At 36.8% G+C, this 12,656-nt stretch overlaps 1 protein-coding gene across 4 annotated transcripts in view; it reads right to left on the bottom strand.

Moving 5' to 3' along the window:
- FBXL17 (F-box and leucine rich repeat protein 17) overlaps nt 1-12,656 on the bottom strand; it is a 529,799-nt gene that overhangs the window by 513,015 nt on the left and 4,128 nt on the right. For all 4 annotated transcript variants that reach the window (XM_023212253.3, XM_023212254.2, XM_031935438.1 and 1 more), the window contains one exon: nt 564-686. In XM_023212253.3, the coding sequence (XP_023068021.3) occupies nt 564-686 (123 nt within the window). The remainder of the gene's footprint in view (nt 1-563; nt 687-12,656) is intronic.

Genomic DNA, 12,656 nt, shown 5'->3' on the forward strand with positions numbered 1-12,656 from the left:
TATATAAACACATTAGGCAGCTAAGCAACAGGAAGAGTAGAAAGTCCACCAAAAGGAAAGTTAAGGAGAAAAAAAGGTTATTTTAGCCCATTTTACTTCCATTTCTTCATCTGTAAAACAGAAAAAATAATAGTATATACTCACAGAGTTGTTGGGTGTATCAAATGAATTAATACGTATAAAGTCCTCAGAATAGTACACAACACAGAGGCAGTGCTACAGAAATGCTTGCCATCATTTTCTACTATTAAACTATTTGTAATATGATCTCCCACAGAAAGAAGTTTAATAACTTTTTGAAAAGGTAATGAAAAAAGACAAAGACAAAAAGAATTAAAAAGCAACCCTAAATTACCGATCTACATGAAAAACCATCTTGTTTACTATGAGAATCTAGCTTTAACTTGAAATCACATACACAAAAAACTACAAAAGCACGAAACTGTAGATGATAGTCATTTGAACTATCTTAAAAAACAAGAAGAAAGTAAAGATTTCTGAAGAGGAATAAAGATATTTTTTGAGTAGGTCATATGAGTGTTACTTAGAATTCAATTCCATACCTGCTGACGACTACTAAGATCCAGCTGCTTCCAAAACTGGAAGTCTAAACAAAGGTCACGCCAGTACTTGCAAACCAATGATGCAGAAAGGCAACGCTCGTCCAGTGACAAATTGGAAAATATCTGTGAATAAAAAACGGTACCATGTAATATGTGCTAAACATTTTCACGGCACAGGAAAAGGTTTCTATTATAGTTAGAAAAAGTTAACTTTTTAAAAAGAAAACCTTCTTGAATAAAAGTGGCCATTACTGTAAGTCACTGAAAGAGACCACCTTAAAGAGAAACTATGATACAGGAGCAAAAAACGAACTGATGTTATCTTTTCTGTAAGAAGAGGAGGGGAAGAGAACAGGCATGTACTGACATGTGTGTCCATGTACATCTTTGTGTTTGCTTATATTTAAAAAAAAAAACAACAACAAAGAATTGAAAGCATAAACCAAAAACTAATTTAAAAAAAAAAAACTATTTACCTTTCTGGGAAGGGAAAAAAGACTAGGGAAGAAAGAATGATAAACTTGAGATTACTCTGAAGTTTTACAGTTTGACCTTGGAGCCACGAGAACTTTTCAAATGTGATTTAAGAAAAAAAAAAAAAAAAAGTAAATCATAAGAAAGGTATTTAACCTTTATGGTATCTTTTCCAAAATATTCATAACCCCAATCTAATAATAAAGAAAATATATATACCAAATGTGGGACATTCTACAAAATACTGAATCAAAACTCCTCAAAAAATTCAAGGTCATGAAAAACAACAAAAAAAGACAGAAAGTATCACAATCCAGAGGAGACTAAGAAAGAATGACAACTAATGTTACCCAGTTAGATCCTTGGCACAGAAAAACACATTAATGGAAAAACTGGTGAAACCACCTAAAGACTGGAGTTTAACTAATAGTAACGTACCAATGCTGATTTCAGAGTTTTGGCAAATGTACTACAGTGTCAGAAGAAAATAAAATCAGGGAAAGCAAACAGGTATGAAAGGAAAATAAGTCTCGGGACCCCAAAATCGCTAAGCCAAAGACAAAAGTCAAGGTGGGAACTGCATCAGGCAAGCCTGCCTCCCATTTTATTCCTAAATGAGATAGCTACAAGGATTAAAAAAAAAAAAAATCCAGTCTGTCACTGATGGACATTTGGGTTGATTCCAAGTCTTTGCTATTGTGAATAGTGCCGCAATAAACATAAGTGTGCATGTGTCTTTGTAGTAGCATAATTTATAATCCTTTGGGTATATACCCAGTAGTGGGATGGCTGGGTCATATGGTACATCTAGTTCTAGATCCTTGAGGAATCGCCATACTGTTTTCCATAATGGTTGAACTAGTTTACAATCCCACCAACAGTGTAAAAGTGTTCCTATTTCTCCACATCCTCTCCAACACCTATTGTTTCCTGATTTTTTAATGATTGCCATTCTAACTGGTGTGAGATGGTATCTCATTGTGGTTTTGATTTGCATTTCTCTGATGGCCAGTGATGATGAGCATTTTTTCATGTGTCTGTTGGCTGTATGAATGTCTTCTTTTGAGAAATGTCTGTTCATATCCTTTCCCCACTTTTGGATGGGGTTGTTTGTTTTTTTCTTGTATATTTGCTTGAGTTCTTTGTAGATTCTGGAAATGAGCCCTTTGTCAGATGAGTAGATTGCAAAAATTTTCTCCCATTCTGTAGGTTGCCTGTTCACTCTGATGGTAGTTTCTTTTGCTGTGCAGAAGCTCTTTAGTTTAATGAGATCCCATTTGTCAATTTTGGCTTTTGCTGCCGTTGCTTTTGGTGTTTTAGACATGAAGTCCTTGCCCATGCCTATGTCCTGAATGGTACTACCTAGATTTTCTTCTAGGGTTTTTATGGTATTAGGTCTAACATTTAAGTCTCTAATCCATCTTGAATTAATCTTCGTATAAGGAGATGTGGCACATATACACCATGGAATACTATGCAGCCATAAAAAAGGATGAGATTGCGTCCTTTGTAGGGACATGGATGCAGCTGGAAACCATCATTCTTAGCAAATTATCACAAGAAGAGAAAACCAAACACCGCATGTTCTCACTCATAGGTGGGAACTGAACAATGAGCTCACTTGGACTCGGGAAGGGGAACATCACACACTGGGGCCTATCATGGGGAGGGGGGAGGGGGGAGGGATTGCATTGGGGAGTTATACCTGATATAAATGATGAATTGATGGGTGCTGACGAGTTGATGGGTGCAGCACACCAACATGGCACATGTATACATATGTAACCTGCACGTTATGCACATGTACCCTAGAACTTAAAGTATAATAAAAAAAAAAAAAAAAAAAAAAGAGCTACGTACTTCCCTCACAATTTGACCACAAGGAAATTCTCTGTGGACCTCAAGATCTTGATCCTAAAGCAATTCTGTTGAATTTCACCCTGACCATGTAAATTGATAGCTTCTCTTCAAAGATGTGGGACAAATGATAACAGAACACCCTCATCCCTCTGCTCACCTGAGACAAATGCATATGTGATTGCTTCCTCTGCCAGACTGTTTATATAAAAATGCAGGTTCTCTGAGTCAGACTAAGGCATAAGTGATTATTCCTCTCTACCCCCTCAGTTATAAATTATGTATTCAGTGACAGGCTGATAAAAGACCCAAAAGAATGCAACCTTTTATCTTTTAACTACCTATAACCTGGAAGCCCTGACTTCGAGTCTGTCCCTTCTTTCTGGACCGAACCAATGTATGTCTTATGTCTCGTGTCTCCCTAAAATGTACAAAACTAGGTTGTGCCCAACCACCTGGGGCATATGTTCTCAAGATCTCCTGAGGACTGTGTCACAGGCCACTGATCACTCACATGTGGCTCAGAGTAAATCTCTTCAAATATTTTACAGAGTTTGACTGCTTTCATCAACACTGGATAAGGAATACAGAGGAAATCTCTGTACTATCATTGCAATTTTTCTATAAATCTAAAAGTATTCCATGTCAAAACACCACATATTTTAAATATATACAATAAAAATAAAATTATTCCAAAATAACATCTACTCTAAAAAATAATTTTTAAAAGTTACATCATAAAAAGATGATTAGGGTCAGGATGAGAGCCAAAACAAATCTTGGAAAATTAAAAGCTATATCAACAAATACCATGTGTGGGCCACACTGGGATCCAGAATTGAACCAACTCTAAGAAGATACTTTTGAGGCAATCAAATAAAACTGAATATAAAAGATAATAATTTAAAGGAATCATTAAACAAGATTAAACACTGAAATAAATGTGAGCTATACATTTAAAAAAGATTAATAAAAACAAGTAAGATAATTATTTACCCAATTATCCCAGTTCAGGGTTGCAGGTGACCAGCGGTTAGGGCACAAGGTAGGAACTAACAATGGACAGGGCACCAATGCACCACAGGGCACACCTACACTCACTCATACCGGGACCATCTAGACATATGCACACACCTTACGCACAACCTAACGTACACAGCTTTGCGATGTGGGAAGAAACCAAACCAGAGTACCCAGAGAAAACATGTACAGGCATGGGAAGAACATGCGAACTCTACACAGACAGTGGGCCCAGCTAAGAATTGTTTGTTTTTTTTTTTCTCTCATCAACATTATAACAAAATGATGTTGAACTAAAGGCTATTAGTCAAGGATTTGTTGTAATACCTAAATGATTTCAATTATAATTATGACCGAAACAACTCACCTCTATATGGACAAAAGTTGTAGACATATAAGCTAGAATCTCTACTATGTTTAAATCTTGTGTCTTGGAAAAACAACTGCCTGTTCCCTTCACAACCAGCTTTTCCTCCAACATGTCTAGTGAGAAGTATAGAATATCATAAAAGTGGCCGGGCATGGTGGCTCACACCTGTAATCCCACTGGGAGGCCGAGGCAGGTGGACCATGAAGTCATAGGTTGAAGACCAGCCTGGCCAAAATGGCGAAACTCCATCTCTACTAAAAATACAAAAATTAGCCAGACATGGTGGCACATGCCTGTAGTCCCAGCTATTCAGGAGGCTAAGGCAGGAGTATCATTTGAACCTGGAAGGTGGAGGTTGCAGTGAGCCAAGATCGTACCATTGCATTCCAGCCTGTGCAACAGAGCAAGACTCCATCTCAAAAAGAAAACAAAACAAAAACAAAAACAAAAAAACCATAAAAGTCACTAGCAAATTGGTCTCCCATGCCAGCAAACATGTATTAAGCCCACTACAGCCTTTCACTTGCAGGCATTACAACTGAAATATCTGGAATAAATAAGCAATTACTTCAAAACTCTAAAAAATTAGTAATGAATTGTGGAAGGATACCAAAATTTGAAGAATGGCCAATAACAAAGATGAGTTTTCTGGGGTTCCCCCCCCCCTTTAATCCCCTAGCATGGAATTCAGGGTGGCCCTGTACAGAAATGCACAGGAGGTAAATATCAACAAAAATTCAGAGAAAAAGCTATCTTTCTGGACAAAGGACCAGGAAAATGGGCCTCTGCAAGACAGAGAATGTGAGAAGAATCTTCATTTTTGGTTTTCCTTTCTTCCCCTTTTCTCTTTTCTCCCTATTGGCTATGTCTCAAATGCTATGTCAGTAACAGAGCTGCAATACAGACCCCAAAAGTAAACCCACCATTCTGGCCAAAAGAATTGGTGAAGAGAACTCTGTGGTCCAATAAGTAAGCAAGGAATCCCCACTACTGTTTCTTAATTTTATCATAAAAGCAGCTCCAGTCATGCAAAACCACACAGCAGCACAGGTGGCTGCATCTCTGAGAGACACTCCATCTTTCTAGCCAGATAACCAAATAAACTCTTATTGGCACACAAAACATAAATGAACATGTACAACTATGTGCCAATAAAACACGATTTACAAAAACTGACAGTGGATTTGGCCCGTGAAGGGCCACAGTTTGCTGGTCCATTCACAAGAAAAAAGGAAATGAAAAGAAACTGCCCATGAGGAAACCCAGACATTGGATTTACGAGACAAAGACAACAATTTAAGACATGCTTACAGACTTAAAGAAAATTGTGGACAAAGAACTAAAGGAAATTACGAGAACCAAGTAGAAATGTCTCACCAAACAGAGAATATTAATAAAAAGTAGAAATTCAACAGATTAGAGCAAGCAGAAGTGTTACGTAAATGAGCCAAAGATGACCTCTGTGTATTGGTCCTTAGGTTATTTCTTCACTGAAGGATGAGACTCATTAGCTCAAGAGCCCACTAGTATCACACTCAATTTTTTACACACCCCACCATGCTGCTGAGTGAAATCACCCAGACAGGTAAGCCTGCTCTCCAATTCTCCTGTACCCCAGAAGGGTTGCCTTGCCCTTCTCCCCTTCTGAGTGGTGGTCTAACTCACTGTAAGTCTCTGCACAGCATTATGCTGTAAAGGAATTTTCCTCTCATATAATCCTGTCCAACTGCCACCAAATGAAGCTTGCTGTGTGTTACCACCTCTTATAATCATATCTCTTTCTTGAGAAGCATCAAAATCCCTTGAACCTCTAAAGAAGAAAGAATCAGCAAACCTAAAGATAGGTCAATTAAAATTAAAATTAAAATTACCGAGTCTGTGGACTGAAGTAAAATGAACATACCTGTGGAACACCACCATACATACATATAATTGGAGTCACAGAAGAAGAGAGAGTGAAAGAGGCTTAAATATTTGAAGAAATAATGGCTAAAACTTTCCAAATGTGATGAAAGACATTAATCTAGCTCATACACTCAATGAATTCCAAGCAGGATAAATGCAAAAATATCCACATCAAAGATGCATCATAATCAAATTGCTGAAAGACAAAAACTGAGAGAACCCTAAAAGCACCAAGAAAAATGCAACTCATGAAAAGGACACTCAATACGATTAACAACTGATATTTCACTGGAAACATTGGAGACCAGAAGGCAGTGGGACAACATATTCAAAATGCTGAAAGGAAACTGTCAACCAAGAATCCTCTATCTGGTAAAACCACACTTTAAAAATAAAGGCAAAATTAAGATCTTTCCAGATAAACAAAAACTGAGGAAGTCTGTGACTGGTAGACTTCCCCTAAAAGAAATGCTATAAAGAGTCCATCAGGCTGAATTGTAAAGGCATCAGACAGTGGCTTAAAATCACAAAAGATATAAAAGACACCAGTAATTGTTGGTATTTACATAGGTAGATATAAAAGTGCATATTAATGTGTCTTTGGTTTGTAATGCCTCCTCTTTGCTATATGATTTAAAAGACTACATTAAACAGTAATTATGAATCTATATTGATTGGCACAAAATACACAAAGCTGTAACTTGTGTCAGTAACAACAAATACAGGAGCAAAGTTTTTATATACCACTGAAACTAAACTGGTATTAATTCAAACTAAATTGTTATAATATATAGTATTAATTATAACCCCCAGGGCAAATACTATGAAATACACATATAATTATTTACTGTATTTTATTTATATATGTAATTCTCATATATACATATAATTCTCACATTATATAAAGATAATATATTTAAATATATTAATATATTTATAATTTAGTTATATTATTTAGATTATTATTTATATAACATATTTAAATATATTAACATATTTATACTTTTGATTTATATTACTATATTTAGATATATTTATTTATACAATGTGAGAATTATATGTACATATGAGAAGGGGATCAAAATGGGACACTAGAAAATACCTGACATAAAGAACAGCATCAGAGGAATTGACAAAAAAATATATAAGACATAGAGAAAACAAATAATAAAATAGTAAATGCATTTCCTTATCACTAATTACACTAAATGTAAATGGGCTAAACTTTCCAGTTAAGATACATAGGGCCAAGGTCAGGCACAGTGGCTCACACCTGCAATCCCAGCACTTTTGGGAGGCTGTGTTGAGTGGATCACTTGAGCCCAGGAGTTCAAGACCAGCCTGGGCAACACGGCAAGACCCTGTCTCCACAAAAAAAAAAAAAAAAAAAAAAAAAGACAAAATTAGCCAGGCATAGCGTTATGCACCTATGGTCTCAGCTACATGGGAGGCTGAGGTTGGAGAATAGCTTGAGCCCAGGAGGTCGAGGCTGCAGTGAGTTGTGATCATGCCACTGCATTCCAGCCTGGACAACAGACTGAGACCCTCTCTCAAAAAGAAAGGCACAATGAATGACAGGATGAAACTTAAAAACACAATCCAATTATAAACTGCTTATAAGAAACTCACTTTAGATTCAAAAATACACACAGATTGAGAGTAAAAGCATGGAACAATACATATAGCAAAAACTGACAGAATTGAAAGGAAAAAAAATAAAAAGAGTTCTGCATTAATACTTGGAGACTACAACACACAACTTTTAATAATGGACAGAACAACCAAACAAGAGATGAAGAAGTAAAATGAATACCTGAACAAAACTTAAACTGGGCCTATCAGATATCTCTAGAACACTACACAAAACAGAATACACATTCTTCTGAAGTGCGTAAAAACATTCTCAAAGACCGAAGTCTAAAATACTACACTACAAGTCAAGTCTCAACAAATTTTAAAATATTAAGCTCATACAAAGTATCTTTTCCAATGACAATGAAAGGAAATTGGACATCAGTGACAGAGGCCAGGAATGGCAGCTCAAGCCTATAATTCCAGCATTTTGGGAGGCCAAGGGAGACAGATCACTTGAGCCCAGGAGTTTAAGACCAGCCTGGGCAATGTGGCAAAACTCTTATTTCTACCAAAAAAAAAAATACAAAAATTAGGTGGGCGTGGTGGCACGCACACCTGTAATCCAAGATACTAAAGAGGTTGAGGTGGGAGGACTGCTTGAGCCCAGAAGGCAGAGATTGCAGTGAGCCATGATCACACCACTGTACTCCAGGCTGGGTGATACAGATACTCTGTTTCAAAAAATGAAAGAAAAGAGAAGAAGCGAGGGGAGGGAAGAGGAGGGGAAATCACTAACAGGAGGAAATCTGGAAATTTCACAAATACATGAAAAGTTAACAATCAACAAGTAAGAAGAACTAATAAAGAAAATTGAAAATAATTTGAAATTAATGAAAACAAAAACATATAGCAAAATATATGGGATACAGATACAAGTAACCAAATTTAAAAAGAAGAAAGATCTTGAATTGGCAACCTAAACTTCTACCTTAAGAAACTATTAAAAAAACTCAACACAAACCAAGCAGAAACAAGGGGAAAAAATAGAGCTAATACAAATGAAATATAGACTAGAAAAATAACAGATGATCAACAAAACCAAAAGTTTATTCTTTAACATGATCAGGCTGAGCACAATGGTTCACACCTATAATCCCAGCACTTTGGGAAGCCAAAGTGGGAGGACTGCTTGAAGCCAGGAGTTTGAGATCAGTCTGGAAAACACAGCAAGACCCTGTCTCTACAAAAATTATTTAAGAAATTAACCAGGCATGCGCCAGCATGCCTGTGGACCCAGCTACTCAGGAGGCTGAGAGGAGGGAAAGCCACTTGAGCCCAGGAGTTTAAGGCTGCACTTCCATTTACATAGCTATAAGCTATGATCACATCACTGCACTCAAGCCTGGGTGAGAGACCCCGCACACACACACATACGCGCGCACACACACACACACACACAATTTTGCCTAGACTAAGAATAAAGAGAGATTCAAATTTTAAAATCATGTATAAAAATTGGAACATTAATATCAACCTTACAAAAAGTACACAATTATGAGAGAATACTATAATTGTGTGCTGCCAAATTGATGAAATAGATGACGAATTCCTAGAATATAAACTATAAAAACTGACTCAAAAGAAATAGAAAATCTGAATGGATGTACAGCAAGTAAAAAGATGGAATATGTAATAAAAAACAAAAAAACTTACAACAAAGAAAAGACAAGGACCAGATGGCCTCACTAGTAATATGCTTAAATCAGAATGAAAACCAATCTATCTTAAATTCTTCCAAAAAATGAGAGGATGGGATAACACTTCCTAACTCCTGCTATAAGGCCAGCATATTCTGATACCAAAGCCAAGCAAAGAAATCTCAAAAAACTACAGACCAATGTCCCTTATGAATACAGATGTGAAAATCTTCAATAAAATATAAGGAAACGAAATCCATAGTATAGTAAAAGGGTTATACACCATGACCAAGTAGGATTTATCCCTTGGAATGCAAGGATGGTTCAACATACGAAAAAAACCCATGTAACACACCATATTAATAGAATAAAGGTTTAAAAAAAAAAAAGATCATCTCAACTGACTCAAGAAAAAGCACTGGACAAAATCCAACACCCTTTCTTAATTAAAACATTCAGAAATATAGGAATAAAAGAACACTTCCTAAACCTGAGAAACAGCATCTACCAAAAACCCCTAGTTATCATTACACTTAATGGTAAAAGACTAAAAGTTTTTCCCCAAAATTGGAAACAAAAGAAGGATATCTGCATCATGACTTCTACGCAACACTGTACTGGAGATTCTGGCCAAGGCAATTAGACATGGAATATAAATAAAAGGCATCCAGATTGGGGAACTGGAATTAAAACATCCTATATTCACAGATTTCATGATCTTATATAGAGAAAATCCCAGAGAACAAACACAAAAATTAATGTTAGAGCTAATAAGCAATTTTTTTTTTTCTTTTTGAGACAGAGTCTCACTCTGTTGCCCAGGCTGGAGTGCAGTGGCACAATCTCAGCTCACTGCAATCTCCACTTCTTGGGTTCACGCCATTCTCCTGCCTCAGTCTCCCAAGTAGCTGGGACTACAGGCGCCCGCCACCACGCCTGGCTAATTTTTTTGTATTTTTTTTAGTAGAGATGGGGTTTCACCATGTTAGCCAGGATGGTCTCGCTCTCCTGATCTCGTGATCCGCCCGCCTTGGCCTCCCAAAGTGCTGGGATTACAGGCGTGAGCCACCGCACCCAGCCGCAAATATTTTTATATACTATCAATGAATCATCTGAAGATGAAATTAAGAAAGCACTTCCATTTATAATAGCATCAAAAAGAATAAAACTTTTTTTAAAGCTCTCATTTCTTTATTGAGATTTCCAATTTGTTGGGTCAATGTCATCATATTCTCCTGTAATTATTTAAATGTTTCCTTTCTTTTACCATGTTTATAATAGCAGTTTGAAGTCTGCTAAGTCTAATATCTAGGCTCCCTCAGAGTCAGTTTCTATTAACTGCTTTCTTAGAGTTAATTTCTATTAACTGCTTTCTTTTTCCCTCAGTACGGGTCTCTTTTTCCCTCAGTATGGGTCTCTTTACGTGTCTTAAAATTTTTTGTTAGAAACTGGACATTTTGGATAACACAGCCAGCGTATAATTTTTTTTTTTTCTTTTTTTTGAGATGGAGTCTCACCCTGTTGCCAGGCTGGAGTACAGCGGCATGATCTTGGCTCACTGCAATCTCTACCTCCCAGGTTCAAGCTGGGATTACAGGCATGAGCCACCATGCCTGGTTGCCAGTGCAGAATTGTTTATTTCCAACCCTTTTAGCATGTCTGGCCCTAAACTGTGGAATCTGTGTTCTGGGCAGTGTGACTACTTCTGTTCAGATTTTAATTCACATATATATATATTTTAGCCTGGCTTTCTAGGGAAGTCATCCTCTGTCTGAATAGCTTAGTTTTCAGCTATGTATATGCCAAAGATATGCTCAAACAGCTTGAGCCTGCTCTTCAATCTGTGTGTGGGTTAAGAAGGGCACATTCAAAGCTTAGAGAATTCTCATCTGCCTTGGCCCTTGCTCTCAAGTTAGAAAACCTCAGGTCTCCCCTACACATGTGCATAGCTTCACAATATGCCAGGATATGTGGAGTGGTCATCCCTTTATGGTTCTCTCATTTCCAGGGTCTGCCTTTTAATTTATAGCTAGTCTTCCACTCACCCCAACTGGCACTACAACCTTAAAGGAGCAAATACATGGTTTTTCCTTCTTTTTCCCTATCAAGTTCAGTACATGTTATCGACAAAGATTTTTATTCATTGCCCCAAACTGAATCAACTCTCTGGCAGCAAGGCTGCTGGTTTTCCAAACTACAGTTCTTGCCAAAAGTGCTGGGACAGGAGGTCACATTAGAAGCCCACGCAAGAATGCTGTAGACTTGCACTATTCTTACCTGAAGCTCTAACAGTTTTCCTAAGAATAAATGTTTCTCGGTGTTTTTCTTTGCTTTTGGTTGATTTCCAGAGTTCAAATAGTTTTGGGCAATTCTGCCAGTTTTATACTTTTTTGTGTGTGGAAAGGATTCACCGAACTCTTCATGCAGCCACAGGTGAAAGTACATTTCTTGTGGATATTTTTATGCTCGTCCTCCTCATTTTATAAATGAGAAAATAAAAATTTAGGAGGCCTAGATCATTTTTTTAAGGTTAAAGGACTATGTGGTCTTAAAGGGCTAATTTATCAGTTAACAATCAACATGTAGGGCATGGTCACTGGAACCAAGTAGCATCCTGTCTGAAACATGCCTGACTTTAGCTGTTATCTTTTTTGTAAAAGTGATATGGCTGTTATAAACCACAGGCCACTGACTAAATCCAGATTTGGTTTATCCAAGTGAAGAAATTTAAGATGTGGGTAATAAGCATAAAACAGGATATTTTGCCAAAGCTAAACAACTTTTTAAAGAAACTATTATATTAAAATGCATTTTTGACTGCTTTAAAGCAGGTAATATTTATTAACCTATACAAAAGAAAAACATCCTTACTGATATTGAGCCAAAAATCAGCCTATGATGCAACACATTGTTTAGTTTTCTCCTCTGCCATTAAAAAAAAAAAAAAAGGCAAGTATGGTAGCTTTCTCAAAAAAAATCCTTTAAATTCTTAAACATCCTCACATTTCTCTCCCAAATTCTACCTGCCTCGTTTGATTTTTTTTGTTTGTTTTTACAGCTATAGTAACTTCACAGCATACAAGATGAAGCAAAAGCAATACAATTATAATAGCTATTGACTTACTACCAGGAGAAAAGGGTGTAATTTCTAAGAATGTTTTCCAATAGTGATGATGGACTTGTGCCTCTCCATGC

This window comes from Piliocolobus tephrosceles, chromosome 4 (assembly GCF_002776525.5).
Source record: "Piliocolobus tephrosceles isolate RC106 chromosome 4, ASM277652v3, whole genome shotgun sequence".
NCBI lineage: Eukaryota > Metazoa > Chordata > Mammalia > Primates > Cercopithecidae > Piliocolobus > Piliocolobus tephrosceles.